We start from the raw sequence: 18,307 nt of genomic DNA on the forward strand, positions 1-18,307 counted from the left end.
GTTACCTGGTGGTCCAGCATGAGCAGCAGGGTGCATTTCACATTGACATCGCCTGGGCGCTTGACCTGGAAGCCATCTGTCTCTTGGGTCGTGGGCATTCGGTGCCACTTGGTGGGGAAAACACACACACACACACCCCATAGAACTCATTAGTGCAAGGGTGCAAATTAATCTATTTCATTATGCAACGTTTTGTATTTTAAATTGTTATTTTTCAGGTTGCTGTTTCAGCCTGCACTCTTGTGATGGGTGGGGTTAGAAATCTAAATTTTTGTTTTTTAAGTTAAAAAAATTATTCCCCCACCTGAGGGAATTAAGACCAAACAGGTACAAAACAGACATGATAGCAGCCCAGCTACACGCATTGCCTGTCCCTCTTTCTCTTATCTCTGGCATGTGACGGGCTTCCATTAGCAGACAGATGTCAGAGTTAACTCTAAAGTATTTTGAATGATGTCACCAAGACTACCTACCATTCAGAGGTTGTTGCAAAGTGTGAACAGGCAAGGAAGGTACTTTAATGACATCTACACAGAGGTGTTCCCTACATGTGAATTCCCCACTCTCAACAATTTCCAGAAAGGAGCAAGGTCTGGCATGTCAACTTGTCAGACAGACCATTTGCCTTCCAGATAAAGTGTTAAATTCCTCTGAGGTGCCTCTCACTCCCCAATACAAACATGCACCAAGGTACTTACTTCCACCAGGTGATTGTCTGGGCCATACAACTCTTTATCCAGCTCAATGACCAAGCTCTTGAAAAAGGAAGAGAACTTTCGCTTCTGCTTATTTGGCTGAGAAAGAAAGAAAAGATCAATTGAGTACTGTCTCTCCCATAAGCACACAGAAAGCATGGTTGCCAAATGCTTTATGAAAAATGAGGGACAAGTCACCTCTAGAAATAAGGGATATCATCTGGTCTGTGCAAAGTTTAGATCATCATCTTAACAAGATACTTTGTTATTTATGTTCATTTGCCTTAGGAAGAGATGAGGGCCCTTCTATCAGATGGAGGTGGGGAGAAGCTTGGCAAGAACTGGGAGTTTTGTAGAGTCTATGTTCCAAGTGGAGTTGCCAATTAGAAAATAAGGAACAATAGTTATTGCTGTGATATCTGAAATAAGAAACATTGTTATGTTGTAATGTATGGTGGTGATGAGATAATCTGGATTGATTTTTAAATATATATATATATATATCTGTCAATCCTAACTTGGTGATGAGGGGAGAGATTTATGGACCCAGCAATGGACAGAGATGACAACATAAGACCAAACACTTAAGATGGGCTAGTCTTTCACCTATTAGCACTAATTCAGAGGGGAGATGTCAAAAGCTGAGAATAGAGGATTGGCCAGCTTCTTGGTGTATGGGTGGGTGGGTGAGTGAGTGTGAGCATGTCCTAGGGAAGCTCACACTATCCACCTTCCATCTGCCACAAATACACCTATCAGCAGGAGGTATTTCAGTCTTACATCATCTAAGAGTTTGCCCTCCACACGAAGTTCCCATGAGGCTATGCGCTCGCCGCCTTCAGATTCTTCCTTTCCAGGTGTAAAGGTGTTGGAGATGTAAATGCGCAGTTTCCGCTTTTGCTGAAAATTTGGAGAGAAACATTCACTAAAGGCAGCAATGGAACTGATTCAACACTGCATCCACATACATATGTAAAAGCGTTCACAAATACCAGAGATCCATTCCACCCCAGAGGCCAAACCCTTCTTCTCATAACTGGAGGTGGTAGAGTCGTAAATACCATTGGTAGGAAGTTGTACCTATACTGCAGCCTCAGACTGCCAGGGAACACCTTAAACAGTTGAACTAATCCTGTGGCTCTCTATCCCTCCACTGACTGAAGGGCTTGGCTAACAGTATCTCCCTCCACCCCTGCACACACCGTCAAAGGTTTCTTGATTGCCTCCTGGATCTCCATCCTCTTGCGGGCAATGGTCTGATCCAGCTTGCGTTCAAATGCCAGTAAATCCATGTAGGCTTGAGACTCTGGGACTAACTCACGGATCTGTGGAGGAACAGAGCTTATCAGAGTGCTGTCTCTCTGGCAAGCATCATCAGATTCAACTAGGATAATGCTCCTATGCCTCCAAGAAGTTATACATGAGGAGAATTATAACTTCTGTCATGAAGTTCTATGGTGAGGAAGACCAAGTTCTCCAGAATTTACAGTGGGTATAGGAAAGAATCACCCCCTTTGATAGACCTTAAATTCTGGTTCCCTTACATCCTGAAATGAAAACACAAAAAAAACACGAGCGCTCCACAGATGTGGCTTGTTCTTGGTCTCATCTGACCATAAGACCTTTTTCTATTTGGCATCAGAATCTTCAAGGTGCCTTCTGGCAAAGCTCAAACGAGCTTTAATGTGGCCTTTCTTGAGAAGTGGCTTTCTCCTTGCGACCCTCCCGAACAAGCCACATCTGTGGAGCGCTCGTGAAATTGTTGTCACATGCACAGAACAACCACTCTTTGCCATGAAGTCCATGAAGTCCTTTAACTCCTTCAGAGTGGCCATTGGCCTCTTGGTAACCTCTCTTACCAGTTTCCTCCTTGCTCTTCCATCCAGTTTGGAGGGCCGACCAGATCCAGGGAGGATAGCAGTCCACCAACACCTACCATCCAATATGACCGAACTTGAACAGTTCTGTATGGAGGAGTGGGCAAATATTGCTCCGTCTAGATGTGCAAGGTTGATAGAGAAGTATCCCAACAGACTCAAGGCTGTTATTAAAGCAAAAGGTGGTTCAACAAAATATTGACATTGGGGGGGTGATCCTTTTTCAATCTCAGTAATTCTTGTTTTTTGTTTCTGACACTTTTTCTGGACTATAATTGTGATGTTTTTCAGTTGGATGTTATAGGTTGCATTGGATAAGTACAGCTGGTGAAGGGAATTTTCTTTGTGTTTTCATTTCAGGATGTAAGGGAACCAGAATTTAAGGTCTATCAAAGGGGGTGATTCTTTCCTGTACCCACTGTATACTGGGATGCCCACAGATTCCAGCGCTTATACAAACTTCTCTCTACTCTCAGATCACGAAAGGTTTTGCCCCAAATCAATCAAGAAAAGATGTGCTTCAACCTCACAAATATTATCACCCTCTCACAGGGCGATTTCAAGGATGAACAATATAAAGGATGGTGTTAGCACTTTACACTTTGATCAGCTGTAGTAAATAGGGACTACTACAGGCTCAACTGAGTCTGATGGGACTGTCTGGGCCAGCCAGATGCCAACTGAATAGGAAGAGCTGTGGCAGATGTCAGCCTCTTCCAGGGAGCCATTTCACATGGGAAGGGATTTACCAAAGGTAAACAAAACCTCCACACTTCCCCCAAAGTACTGGGTTCCTTTTTCTCTCATTACCCACGGAGGAACACCTCATCTCCCCTCACCTGCACACCCAATGACTAGAAGGACTGAAACGAATCAAGCTCCAGGATCCATCTCCTCTCACCTCTACCAAATGTGCCCACTCTGCTACCTCTTTCCCCTTAATGCTAGAAGCTCCCCCAGAAAAGAAGCATTTACCCTCTGTGGTAGGACCTTGTCGGCCATCTTCCTCCTCTTCAGCCTACAAGAAATTGTGCAGAGCAGCAAGCAGTTAGTGGGAAGAACCAATCCAGAATCCCGCATCAAATACCCACCCCACCTCAGATATGACTGTAAACCCCAAATTCTGCAAGTGGAATGAATTATGTATGTTCCACTTATATGTCTCAAGGAAATATATGAACCAATGCCACCTGTAGCAGCAAAATCACGAACCTGTGGAATGCACTCCCTGCTGAGATACGATCCTCCCCATCTCTGGCAATTTTCAAAAAACACCTGAAAACTCATCTTTTTGCCCAAGCTTTCTCAGCTTCCTAATGTTGGGGGGTTTTAATCTCTGGTTTATTTTTAAATCATTAAATTGTTTTAAGTTTTTTGTATATGTTTTTAACTGGTTTTATGCTATTGTAAACTGCCCAAAGACGAAAGTTTGGGGCAGTGCACAAATTTGATAGATAGATAGATACATACATACAATGTCTTCCGTGCTTTTAAATACTGACAGGCAAACTCCCCTCAGCTTGATTCTGAACTGGCTGGCAAAGGCAGCAAACATTTGGCATTAAAAAGGGTTTTGTTTTAAACAGGACTGCTGATTCCTCCAAGTATTTGCAAAATAGATGTTTTTCCTACTAAAGCTGTAAAAATTGTTTACCATCAGAGCCTCTCTCCCAGCATTAAATAGCAAGGAATTTCTACAGCTCTAATAATAAAAGCATCTGATTCACATTAAAACCTGAGATTTGGGGAGAGAAAGTTGGTGGTGAGGAAGTCAGCAATTATGTTCAAGAGAATACATTTTGTGCCAGTCTCTTTGCTTGCCTCAGTAATGCATGGTTAAAAAACGAAAAGGAAAAACAGAGCTTAAAGAGGAGACTAAGAGAGAGCATACAGAGGATCAACTGCAGGTCAGTTGAGTTGGGGAACTTCCTACTGCTTAGTCAAATCGGGGTTACACAGTTTCCTTGTTCCCAAGGCCTGGGAGCTAACCTATGCCCTGTGGGCTAAACTTCCAAGATAGTTCTTTAAAAGTCATCCTTTGGGGGCTTTTGCACAGCTCTGTCTGAAGTGGGATTAGTATCCAAGACTAAAAGGAGGCGTGAGATTTAAATTAAAGGCTTTCAATGTTTGTGCAGTTTGCTGAACTGTTTAATGAAACATTCATTTAGAATAATATTTCAGAATACAGAACTCTACTTTACATTCCCAGCTGGAGAGAAATTCCTTGGGGAAATGGTTGATTACATCTGGTCATTATGAGCTGGTCAAATTTATATTATGAAGCAACTAATTATGAATTCTGGTGACATCACTACTTTTAAAGTATTTCCAATAGCAGTTTGTCCCAACGTTTCTAAAAATATACCCAAGAGCCAGAGTTTTTAAATACTCTGCTTGATTCAATGCTTATGAAAGGATTTAGGTCTTATGTTCTGTGCTGATTGCAGAAATGAGATTTGAGTGGCAAGGAGGTAAAATGTGTTTGGTAGGTCTGTGCTGTTGGTAGTAAAATCTGATAGCAAATTACCCTCCCTCCACTGGGAGGCAGCCAATCGTATGGTAGTTCTTTAATTAGTATGGTAGTTCTTTAATTCCTGACCCAGCAGTGCAGTTTGGAGAGGCTGGACAGCTGGAGAGAATGCCGGGAGTCTGTGGGGAGGGAGGGGAGTCATGCTGGGGAGGCTAGGAATGGGCATAGGGATACTCTGGGAGGAACTACAGTGCCCAGTCTCCCCTGCCCCAGTGCTGGATCAGGAATTAAATTCTGCTCCCCACCCCAATACTATCTGAGGCAATTGCCCCACTATCAACTGCCTCTGCGTGATGAGGGGAGGGAATGGCGTTATCGGGAGTTCCGATACTCCGACAGCAGAGACCTAGTGTTTAGTTTGTAAACGTGTTTAATTCCAATTATTTTGCTGCAGCCTGAGGAAGAGCACTGGACCCCACTATATTCTAGCGCACAGAGATCTGAACTTGTACCTGAGAAACATGTCACTCTCTTGCTTCCTTTTTCTGTAACATGGGAATAATAGCTTAAGTGGCGCAGCGCGGAAATGCAGAAAGTTGCTGGTTTGAATCCCCACTGGTATATCAGGCAGCAGCGATATAGGAAGATGCTGAAAGGCATCATCTCATGCTGCATGGGAGGAGGCAATGGTAAACCCCTCCTGTATTCTACCAAAGAAAACTACAGGGCTCTGTGGGTGCCAGGAGTCAAAATTGACTCAACGGCACACTTTACCTTTATTTACCACAAAGGAGGGATGTCAGGGCAAAACAAAAAAGATTATAAGTCTTGCATGCCAAACTCAACTCACTCCTTTATGCCTGGGAAGGGGACATCTCCTTCCCCATGCATAAAGGAGCAAGTCAGGTGCAAAGCAGAATAAAGCACGCATGCACACACACATACGCCCTACCTGGAGCTGATTCACCTCATCATGCACAGAGAAGATTTCCCAGGCATAAAGGAGCAAGTCAGCTGCAAGGCTAGGAGTTTAAGTTATAGTCTTTTGCAGTTGCTTCACCCTTTTATGCACAGGGAAGGAGGCATCTCCTTCCTGGTGAATTAGCTGCAAATGCAGGGAGCTTCCTGCTTTTGCAGCTGACTTGGAGTCAGTCAGCACAGCACATCAGCTGTGTGTGCTACAGTTGGGAAACACTGAATTAGACAATTTTGTGTTAATACCACATCTAGCTCAGTCTCAAGTCCCTCCCAAATTCCCTCAAGAACTTCAGAAACTTCTCCCATACAGTTCCAAGTTTCTCATGAGGACTAGAAAGCTTAGATATGTAGGCGTCCACAAACTACATATCAGATTTGACAGTAATAACTATATTTCATATTTCCTAAACACCTTGGCCCTTCTTTCTGAGGAGATTTGCTTAAATAAGAAGTACTCCTATTCCTATCCTTCTGGACAGGGAGGACATCCAAAATCTGCCATGGAAAGATGAGCTTAGCTCATCTTTTCATGGCACCAAATGTAGCAAATGCACAACAATGGAAAATAAAAAAACCTCAAACACCAACTAAACATCAGTGGTTTTTGAAAATATGGGATAGTGCTATTATGGAAAAACTTACTCATCAGCTTAAAGTTTTGAATGAACTTGAGGAGGACTGATGGATAAATGCTTTAAAATGCAGATTAATATATATTTGTTAATTTAGACAAATAGAGGTCATGTGGGCAGGACTAACTGCTGAAGAGGGTACTGTGATTAGTAAAGAAAGGCAATTAGTTGTGTATGATCCACAACCAACAGGAAGGGACTGCGGCTGAGTGGCAGAAGGTCCCATGTTCAATTCTTGGCATCACCTCCTAAGGATGAGGAAGACCCTCATCTGAAACCCTGGAGAACTACTCAGGGCCAGGGGCACAGCAAATGTATTTGGGTCTCCTGGCCAGATGACAGCTTGTTCTTTGCTCTCCTGCTCAAATTTCTCTGAAGAAGAGCAGGACAGGGGCACATCTTCACTTTTTGTCTCAGGACTCACTCCAACCTTGCTGCACCCCTGGAACTGCTGCCAGTCAGTGCAAATACTAAGTTAGATGGACCAAAGGTCTGATTCACTACAAGGAAGCTTCATATGTACATTGTATAATAATTCTGAAATGTTTATGTGAACAGAAACTGTTCTCTCTATTTACTATTGCAATTTTTCATTGATTTGTACAGATTATATTTGTTTGCCCGAAAGTTAAAAAATAGAATGAAGGAGGCAGGGAGGAGGAAGAGAGCATTTTTAACCCATCCAGGAGGAACTGAAATTTTACATACATCATCACAGAAAACAGAGCGAATCCACCTTAAACCCACTGCAGGAGGAGAAATACAGGCTCAAAACTCAAACTAAAAGGCAGGAATACATAATGAACATGGAACTGAACAGGCCAGTAAGCCTTTCCTCCCCCTTCTGCCTTATCCCCTCGCTTCCACCATGAAGAATTTGGCCCCTGGAGCCTGGATGCCAGATGTTCACAGCTGCTTGCTTTTCCATGCAACTCCTTCCTTGGAACAAGTTGGCTGAGGACAACTTGCCAATAAATTGAATGTCATTTGCATCCTATTTGTTTTTAAAAACAGCTGGTAAAATAAGGCCAAACAGGGCCTGCAAGGGGCTAGAAGAATGCATGAGAGAAAAGCCAAATTCAGCAGAAGCTGCTTGCATAAGGAGAGTCTAGAGTGTAATGAAGTTGAAGGGAGGCAACATCCATAGCTAAGAGTGAGGGAGAAAGGGCTGTCGATTACCCTCATTTAGTAGATTTCCTACAAACACCTCATACATAAGAGCCACAGAATTTGGACCCAGTGGGAGCCCCAACTGCCCAAACCAGCCTTCCACCAGGAGTCTTGGGACCTTTTCCAGAGTCAGTTATCTAAAGATAATAACCCTGCATGCTCTTCAACCTCCATTTACACATTCGAGTCATGGAACACAGTTTGAACTGAGACTAGAGCGAGCCTAAGCGGTCACATAAACAATAGTAGGGTTGTTATCTCTGGTGGGTGGAGATCTCCATTCCCAAGAGGTACATAACAATCTACAAATGACAGAAGGGAGTAATAAAGCAAGGTGAAAACACCCTCCCTGGGATCCTTATCTGCAGACTCAACTAGATGTTAGTTAGGGACAATAACTAACTTGGGTTGTAAAGAATACATATGATTTGTGCAAATGGGAAGGGGTGCTGAACCTTCTTCCCCACCCATATTTCCTCCAGCTATCCTTCTCCCAGGAGAAGCTACTTCTGTTCTTGGAGCCCCAGAGAAAGAAAATAACTGGTCAAAGCATTTTCAGGGAGAAATGTGTGAATGGAGGTTTCACCCCTCCCCCTCTGGCCCGCATTTTAAACAACACCCCCAATACCCCCTCAATATGAATTCAGCAGCTACATGACTCTTACACATGGGTAACTGTATTCAGGATACCAATCCTTTCATTCTGATCCTGCAAGTGATTAGCTGGAAAGTCCCCTATTCAAGTCACCTAAATTATGAACTTACAAGACACTTTTCTCCCAGCCTCACTTCTGAGGTATGGGGATAACACTGGCCTACCTTACAGGGCTGTTTTAAGGATCACTGAAACATGGATCTCTTTGAGGATTTTAAGTTGGCAGACAAAACTATTATTCCTTAAGCTCTTGTTGGGAAAGAAGAATTAACAGAAATTGCTTTTGAAACTGAATGCAGGCCAGGAGATGGGTGCAGCATCTCTCCCCGCCCCATTCCATGTGGTAAATGGTTAAGGTTTACTGTGTCACCAGATCTAAAGATATAGGCAGAAAATAAAAGCGTAGCAAATTCTCTACTACCCACACAAGAAAGCTGGTCTTGCACTCCCTTTACCTCCCCAAGCAAAAGAAACAACTCTTCCTAAGAGCCACAAGCAGGCCAGAAGAAGATGAAGAGCAGGGAGCTCCAAAGCAGATGACAGCGGAAACAGCCTAAGGAAGAAGGTCCCCACAGACCTCCTGAAAGGGCCCCAGTACCACAGACCTCTGGTCCTCACAGGAAGGCCAGTATAAGGATCAGATTGTCTTCTTGTTTGTGACAGAGAAGCCTGGAAAGGGGTCAAGGGAACCTGGCAAACATCATTGGTTACTGCTAACTGAAAACAGATCTTGGATAGATTCAAGCCTCCAAGTGCCCCCCTGCAGTGCGGGAAACTTCCCGTCACACAAGGCAATCTGGGTGGTAGGTGGTGGGGAGGGGAAAAATCTGCACACAACACTTTGAGGCTGCCTGCCACATTACTGTCCCAACTGTTGTGGTGTGTACAGCCAGTCCTACATTCATGAATGAGACTACTGCCTGTGGGCTCCCAGGGGCATCTGGTGAGCCATTGTGTGAAACAGGATGCTGGACTAGATGGACCATGGGCCTGATCCAGCAGGGCTGTTCTTGTTTTTATCTGGGCTGCACTATTTCAGGTTAGTACCCTTCTCTCAGTCCGGTGAGCTCCCACCTGCAGTCTGGAGTGGCACAGCCCAAACAGGTTTACCACCTCAGTGAGATCTCAGCCTAAGGAGGACACATGTTCAGAAAAACATTGGTTGTATTCAGCAGAAAACAAGTTATTAATTGTTCGATAGCTTAATCATAACGTGTGTCCACACATTAACACACTGCATTGTTGCAAATTACTCAGTTGTCATGTACTGAGCACTGCCTGGTGAAGTTCAGGAATCTGGTGATATTTGATCTCTCCAAGGCTGCGGGAACTATTTGGGTCATCTGACTCCTTTGGCTAATAGATTCTATGGGTTTCCAGAAGATTATTTGGTTGAGTGCTACTAGTCGTTCTGTCACCTCCCTAATGGATTTCTGGAATAGGAAGCTCACAGGTGATTAACACAGTTCCTAAATACTCTCTCCCATTGTTTAGGGACTCTGCTGCAGGTTTGTATAACAAGGAGTTGTCAGCACTTAAATGGCTGGGACAACAGCTAGAGTGGGAAAGGATTTGGGCTGAATCCAACCAAGTCAAAGTTAGACTACTCTCTGGCAGCAATGACGGCAAAACAGACTTACTTATCCAGCAAGGATAAGAGTTGGCTTCTTCAATCATATTTAGGGAAGAGAGGGAAGGAATCTGTGGGCAAGGGTAAAACATGGGAGATACAGAGGAGGTTGCCAAGGAAATGCCCCTATTTGCAGATATCACTATGTGAATGTCATATACAGAATGCTAGGCCTCAACTTCAGCAGTCTCTTCTACTCTATTCTAGTCATTCCTACCACCGCATGTTCTAGCCAAAAGGCTAATCCCCCCTCAACTTCTTACCCTCGTCTTTGGGTTAGCAACGGAGGCGGCTGGGTCTGTGGAGCAAGCAGACGCTTCCGGAAGGGATCCATCATAGACTGTGGCATTCCAGGTCTTAGTGGAGAAGCTGTTCCATATGGAGGTCCAGACAGGGAGCCCACCTGCAATCCTGTCATGGGCATCCGGCCACCAGGCAGCATCCCTGGGCGCTGAGAAGAAAGAAGAAAAGACATTCAAGGAAACACGCTCCTGCACCCACCAGGTGATCACTGACAACAGCCTAACTGGAGCCACTCTGCTTCCTTCAGGAGAACAAAATGCAACAGGCATATTATCCACACTAAAAATGCAAGTTGTTTTAAATAGTCTTGGGCTTGTCTCCTTCGCAAGAAAATGCAGGGGATGAATATAATGGAATGGGAGAAGCTAGGCATCTCTAGCAACTTTTCATCAATCTTATAAAACTACAATGGGGATGTCTCCTAAATCTCATATAGCACTTTTAGTAGTGTTAATCCATTAAGCAGCTCACCATTAAGTAGCATTGTGATTTTTTTTTCATCCTACAAGAAGTATTTGTTTTTGAAAACTTGTTCACAGATTCACATTTCCCTGGCAGGGCAAAAATGCTCTCCCATTGGTTGAGCTGATTATGACACCAGTGCTGCTCAACCTCCCTGCGGCCTTCTGATATGTGTGGGAAGACTAACTGAGCTGTGTGGACTTGTTTTGCGCTGATTACTGAGAATGACTGAAAAGGGATTTGTAAAAGGAAATTCAGGAAACCTGCCATTTGTAGATTGCTGCACAATCGCACGTTTCTTCACTGGCAATGAAGATTACGTTGGAGTGGAGATGAAGGGAGTGAAGACCACAAGGTTAGTATTAGAGCTGGTTCCATAACTCAAAGAGTCACTGCTCCCAAAAATATTTTCCCCTCACATAGCGTGTCAGTATAGAGAGAAAAAATGTTTTTGTTTTTCTCCCTCACCCCATTTTTTAAAAAAATGTGCGACTGTGCAAAGAAAAGGTGAAGAAAAGGGGTGAACAGCTCTTGTTTCCTGCTCTGGATGTCTTTCAGCCTAGAAAGAGCTGAGAATAATTTCTGACAGAGCCTGGTGAAATCTGCCCCTCTCCCCAGGGAATGAGAAAGGCCTTGAAAATAAAGGGCAACCATTTTTATGCTTGAATGATTTAATGTGTCTCTGAGGTAGATTAGGCCTGTTCCTCTATATCCTATAGGCCCCAACTGCTTAACCATGGTAGTGTTGCTGCTTCTATCTGACAGTAGCCTCTTCCTTCATTTTAACTCTGAACTGTTAGGACTCCGTGCTTCTAGTTAAATTCTACAACCCTCCAACCTTATACGACAAAAGCAGAAGGAGTTGCTAAGTTCCTTCTAACAGCCACAAACAAAGCCGTTTTAGAACCAGCTCTAATACGAACCTCGTCTTCACTCCGCTCATCTCCACTCCTATGAAACTGTTCACCCCACCTTCTCCATACAGTTGCTCCCTTTTTTAAAAAAAACGGGGCAGCAAAATCAAAAATATGCATAAAAATACAATATCGGAGGATAATAAATAAATTCTAACTTGTTTGTAGTAATATTGAAATGCTCCTGACACACAAACAGGGATTTCACACTGAACAACTTTTATCACTGCATCTACCTCAAGCTTTCTGTCACTTCTTAATTGTGGGTATATACACAAATATTTTTTCCAGGGTGCTTTTTGTTGTGCTCTTGCACGATACACTACTTGTAACTTCTGGATTTTTCATAATCATGGTTGTTTGGGGCCAGATTACTACAGGAAACTCAAAGACAGACAGCAGCTATGATGTCACAGCACTGCCAATATGGCTGCTGCCTGTTTGGGTGTGTGTGGCCAAATAGTTATTGCAAGCCTTGATTTCAACTGCATATGAGATTTCGGGGGGCGGGGGAGAGATGGGAAAGAACAGATGACTTGTAATCATTTTTTGGTGAGAATTGTTTTTGTTTGTTTGTTTTTTAACAAGGAGATATCCCCATTCTCAAAGTAGCATGACAGTTAAGCCAATTTAACTTAGTAATGTAGATGTGTCCTGGGAACAGAGAAGCATGAAGAGCTGAAAGGACAGAAGATGGCCCCCCTCTAGGAATCAGGCACAGAGAGCTAGCCTTCTTAGCAGATGCACTTAGGCTTACTCCATTCTAAAAAGTTGCAACAGAGAGTTGCACACATACATTCAAGGTACAGGCAAACCTCAGCATTCGTGGACTCACTATCTGCGGTCGGGTAATTGGCACCCGACCTCGGTATATGCGATTAAAACCAGCACACAAAGGGTTAAGACCTACATAGCCGTGGGTCAGGGGTGGGTGGAAATGACCTTCAAAGTCATTTATGCCTGCCACTTTATGACTAGGAGTCATTTTGTGGCTCATTTTGTTTTTTAAAAAGCTGTAAAAACCATGGGTTTTTGTGGGGTGGGGAAATGGATTTTAGCACTTTGTGTGTGGGGGGGGGGGCATTGCTAGAGAGCTGGAGGTCTGTGGACCAAGGTAGGGCACTTTATCCCCTGACCTCATTTTGGCCCATTTTCACCATGCTTTCCCAAGCTCCAGGAACCTAAACCCCATGATACTATAGACCTAATGACTCAGTATCTGCCATTTCCTTATCCACGGTAATGGAGAGTAATGGAACCCCTCGTGAATACAGATATTTTCCCATACATATATTTCTCTCATCATTTTACTATGCCAGGGAAAGTTGCACCTATCAACATTCACTATTCTATTTAATTATTTCTAATACTTGTATCTTCCCTTTGTAAGACAGCATCAAGACAGGCAATAGGAAAAGCCACAAAACAACAATCAAACAATCCATCAACCAAATAAATAAGTTGTGAATCAATTTAGTTTAAGGCAGCAGCAAACATATATTCAAATTAAGAATAACCTGAGAACAGCTGATGAAATAAAACTGTCTTCATGGCCATTCAGAAAGTGAGCAGCGACAGTGTTTTGCAGCTAGTAAAGACATAGGAGCCCTGTCCTGCATTTAGATTTGGCAAGCTCAGCTATACCCTTGCTTTAAACTACACAGCAAGGAAGAAGTGGACCTTCTCACTGCTAATTCAAACAGCAGATCCAGATGGACACTGGAGTAAGAATGGTATTCTACTGGGATGGGCAACTCTAGTCCTCCAAATATGCTTTGCATCTGGTGCTACCAGTGAAATCTCTTCACCTCCAGTATATACAGTTGTAACAATGAGAACACAGAATATCAGTTGAAATTTCTAATGCACATTTAAGAACCTCAGGTTAACTCATTTTGATCTGACAAAAGCAAAGCCTATGCTTAACAATGCCCCATCCACCTGAACCATCACGAATCCACTGTTAAACTTCTTGTTTCCATCACATCAAAATGAGGATTACCTCAGAAGCACCAGATGGTCCTCGTTATCCATGGAGGTTCTGTTCCCACCAATTTCTACGTATAACAAAATGGCTCTATTTAGCAAAATGGTAGCCAGAAATGACCTTGGAAGTGATTTCACCTTGGAGGTGATTTCCAGCCACCTAAGGACCATGAAAAGGTGAATTTTGAGTATTTTTTTTAACTGCGTATAACAAGGTCGGGTCTATATAGCTCTACCATGGATATGTGAAACCATGGGTGCTGGGACCACAGATAACAAGGGCCACTTGTATATCTCACACAATTATACAAGCAATAATTAACTTACAATAAAATTATGCCCAAAACAACAAGGCCCAACAATAAAACAGAATACCACTACCACACAGCACCAATATAACAATTCATCTCGTTCAGACCACTTGGCAACTCAGTTTTGAGGGTATGAATCCAGAACTCCTCCTTGGATAACAAAGCCCTATTCATGTCACCCTTTTTTGATTTAATCTTTTCTAGGCACCAAAAGTATAACTGGTCTGTCTAACTGTTGTACTCCATAAAATGTCTAACCAAGAGTACCTGTGTTCCCCCGCTGTTCATTCTTGTATACCACTCTTGTGTTCTACAATCCTAGTTCTAATACATCTAGATCTTTGGGCTTCCTCCATTCCAGAATTTACAACAGGAAAGCAGCATTGGATTCTCTATTGAATTGATTGATACCAGGGTATCTGATTATGTCCTAAGCATGGACTAACTATTGGTGGATCTGTAGAGAATACATATTCCTACTTTACACTTTGCTGGGATACTGGTTTTATTTTTGAATTAGTAATTCCTTACACATTTTATTATATTATGAGTATGTTATCTATATATCGCCGGCATGCGTGCCCAGGATTTGGCGGTGGAACTATCGCGAGAGTTCCTAGCATTGGGCGAGAGTTCAGAGCAAAAAAAATGGTGGAGTCCTGAGCCAGCAGCCTCGGCTGGCCTCCAGGAGGCAGCCGCGGGACAACCTGGCCTGGCCAGGCCGTCCCAGGTAAGGGGGAGGAGGTAGCAGCAGCAAAGGCCAGCCTGGCCACCAGGGGTGGGAGGCGATGGCGGGACGGTAGGCTAGGCCATCCCGGGTAAGGGGGAGGCGGCGGCCGGACAGCAGGCTAAGCTGTCCCGGGTAAGGGGGAGGAGGTGGAGGCCAGGGTGGATTTGATTTAAATCAAACTGATTTAAATCACGATTTAAATCATGATTTAAATCACTAGCAGGATGGATAAAAATAAAAAAAATCCGATTTAAATCAAAAAAATCCGATTTAAATCAAAAAAATCTGATTTTTTTAAATTTAAATTGGATTTTTTAAATTTTTATCCACCCTGCTAGTGATTTAAATTGTGATTTAAATCGTGATTTAAATCAGTTTGATTTAAATCAAATCCACCCTGGTGGCGGCAAAGCCTGGCCTGGCGAGAGTGGTGGTGGAGAAGCAGTAGAGAGACTGGAAAGGGGGTGAGTGGGAAAGAGAGAGTGGGGCAGGAGGGAGGGCGCAAGAGAGTGGGGCAGGAGGGAGGGAAGGGGAGGGAAAGTGGGGCAGGAGGAAGGGGGGAACAGCCAGCCCCAAATAGCGCACAGATGCTCTGTGCGGATAGGCTAGTAGGTATGTATTTCTAAGTAATATATTTTTTATACAGTAGATACATACATTTGGGTCCTTTTGTGTTTTGGCTTGGTATATGTGAATCTAGTCATGGGTCTTTTCGGGGCTTCATTTGCACAGTCCAAGCCAGGGGATCACATCAAGGTGTTCATTCACTACCCTCATGGCAGCAGACCAAGCTTAAACCATTTATTACCATTTACCCCTGGTTACTGAGCAAAAAGACACCTTTTCAAGTGGTGATTCTCTTATGTTTAGCAGGGGGAGCAACTGGCCCTATCCAGCCCCAACACAGCATCCCTCCAGTGGCTGTTGATGGGATCTCCCTTATGTTTCTTTTTAGATTGTGAGCCCTTTGGGGACAGGGGGCATTCTTATGTATGTTTTGTTTTGTTTTAATGTAAACTGCTTTGAGAACTTTGGTTGAAGAGCAGTATATAAATATTTGTAGTAGTACCACCACCTCAGGTAAAAACATGCTTTCCTCATCTGCACCACCAGGGTCCACAGATTTTGTGTGGGCTTGATGACTATTCTAGTAGTCAGTGAAGTGCAGCTTACTTGCTTCCTGCTTCTTACCAAGGTTAAAAATTCATCTTTTTATGCCCACAAAAGGCGTTTTATAAAATTAGAGCAGTGGGTGTGTATATGAGTTTTTAGCTCTCTCCACTCCAACCCATGAAATTGGTACCGCATCCGGGCACAAGACACAGCCTGATGCCTTTCTGCAAGAGGCACCCACCATTTCCCCATGCTGTGAGTATAGCACCCACACTGTTTTCCCTGTACTGTGGCTTTAAAAAAAAACCCACAACCCCAATATTACCTCTGTGACAGAGAATACTGAAAGCTTCTCTGACTGGTTGCCAGAATTTCCAACTGTATTTGTTGGCAACTGCTACTTCATTTCCCACCAAAACCTAGAGATCCTCCTGCCTATGGGCCAAGACCTAACAGGCTCACCCTCAATCATGTCATTCTTCCTGCCACCGCAACCAGCCAGTCTTTCTCCCACTTCATTTCTCCTCCTGTATGATTTTCAGGGATACACATTCCTTGGGTCTGGACAGCCTGCTGTGTAAACACTCACATCTCACTCCCAGTCCCACTGTAAGGTAAAGTGTGCAGTCAAGTCGATTTCGACTCCTGGCGCCCACAGAGCCCTGTGGTTTTCTTTTGGTAGAATACAGGAGGGGTTTACCATTGCCTCCTCCCGCCCAGTGTGAGATGATGCCTTTCAGCATCTTCCTAGATAACTGCTGCCCGATATAGGTGTTCCCCATATTCTGGTAAACATACCAGTGGGGATTCGAACTGGCAACCTTCTGCTTGTTAGTCAAGCATTTCCCCGCTGCACCACTTAAGGTGACTCCAGTTCCACTGTACTCACTGCTTATTCACTTCCTTACAATTCTACAGATTCAGAAGCATGTTTGTCCTTCCTGTGTAAAGAAACCGATGGAGGGAGAAAGAAAGAGTCTTCTTCCCCTTCTTTTTGCATGTTTTGCACCCTGCAACTGCCAGGTGGTAAGAGTAGTCTTACTGCAAACTGTGAGGCCATTCGCAGAGATGGAAGCAAAATGCTGGCCCTCACAAGTGCATTTAGACAAGGTAACCCGTTCTTCACACTGCTTTATAGCAGTGGTCCAAAGCCTTGCTGTGGATCACTCTTTCCCTCCTTCTCCAGAGAACCAGACCAAGACTGCCAAACTGTTTTCAAAATAGAGTTCCTTCATGTTTGATGGTTCTCTGCATAACTGCACACTTCCCCTGGTTACTAGAATACTAAATCAAGAGAAGCTGCACCTGCCAGCAATGATCCTGTCCCTCTAACTATTAAAGGTGTGTTCAGGACTGAAGCAAGCAACCTAAATAGTCTGCCGGCTGCTAATTTGATTGGAAAAGTGCACGCTGGGACCCGCCATCTTTCATGGCTACCCTCAGCTTACATGAGCTAGGTACAAGGCTTGTTTATTAAGTCCTCGAAGGATCCGCCTGCATGTGTGCACGCACACACACCCCTCCCTTGCTGAGCCTACTTCAGAAGGGAATTTCTTCCTTGCCCTGTGGGATGTTAAAGAAGCTCCTGCTGCCAAGGAGCTAATGCAGCTGCCAAAGCCACCAAGCCAGCAGGGCAACATTTCAGCCCTCCCCAACAGGCCCAGGCAGCACTTCTAGGCTGCTGCCACTCCCCTTCCACACACACAACACAGCAGAGGGGCTGGACAGCAACACCACAAAAGCTCAACAGTGGAAGAAGAACCCACAGCAGTGAACACTGGAGAGAGTAATTCAGAAGAGCACTGTGAGGATGATCAAGGGGCGCAGAAGACAAGACAAGCACAGAGAAGCTGGAGGACGTGGGCATGCTCAGCCTACAGAAATAAAGCTGAAAAGAGATATAGCAACTGGGTTCAACTATTTGAGGAGTTGTCAAACAGGGAACAACAGTATATGTCATGTGGTGTAATATAGTGCTGTTGTAGTATAATGGAGAAGAGTATAAGCTGGGAAGTCAAATCCCAACTCAGTCTGCAAAACTTAGAAAAGCCCCCCAACTCACCTCTTTTTCTCACTTTCAGCCTCAGCCCTCTCTCCTAATCTGCAATATGGGAATGATAACAATGATCTACCTACCTTATGGGGTTGTCATAAAGATGATCAGAATAATGTAGGTGGAATGCTTTGAACACTCTCTAGATACACATAAATGTGATAAATGAAGAATACTGTGGTTTTAACAATGTTTGGTAACTTTTCCTTTTATAGCTTTGAGTTCTGCCACTGCTTTGAAAAGGTATTTTATTTAAAAAGCAGTCCATACATGTTTTAAATAAATACATTTACCTACTGAGGCATCCTAAACGTATTCACCAAAAGGA

At 43.8% G+C, this 18,307-nt stretch overlaps 1 protein-coding gene across 9 annotated transcripts in view; it reads right to left on the reverse strand.

The window, feature by feature from the left end:
* The window catches only part of SMARCD2 (SWI/SNF related, matrix associated, actin dependent regulator of chromatin, subfamily d, member 2), a 40,160-nt gene that overhangs the window by 8,180 nt on the left and 13,673 nt on the right, over positions 1–18,307 (reverse strand). For 7 of the 9 annotated variants that reach the window (XM_053260065.1, XM_053260063.1, XM_053260061.1 and 4 more), the window contains exons 2-7: positions 10,371–10,558; positions 3,548–3,590; positions 1,898–2,020; positions 1,476–1,595; positions 699–794; positions 6–107 (exon numbers count right to left, since the gene is read on the reverse strand). In XM_053260065.1, the coding sequence (XP_053116040.1) occupies positions 6–107; positions 699–794; positions 1,476–1,595; positions 1,898–2,020; positions 3,548–3,590; positions 10,371–10,549 (663 nt within the window). In that variant the 5' untranslated portion in view covers positions 10,550–10,558. Of the gene's footprint in view, positions 1–5; positions 108–698; positions 795–1,475; positions 1,596–1,897; positions 2,021–3,547; positions 3,591–10,370; positions 10,559–11,795; positions 11,851–14,350; positions 14,372–18,307 lie in introns of those variants that run through there. The other 2 variants (XM_053260062.1, XM_053260058.1) reach the window with 2 other exon arrangements.

This window comes from Hemicordylus capensis, chromosome 6 (genome assembly GCF_027244095.1).
Source record: "Hemicordylus capensis ecotype Gifberg chromosome 6, rHemCap1.1.pri, whole genome shotgun sequence".
In the NCBI taxonomy this organism is placed as follows: domain Eukaryota; kingdom Metazoa; phylum Chordata; class Lepidosauria; order Squamata; family Cordylidae; genus Hemicordylus; species Hemicordylus capensis.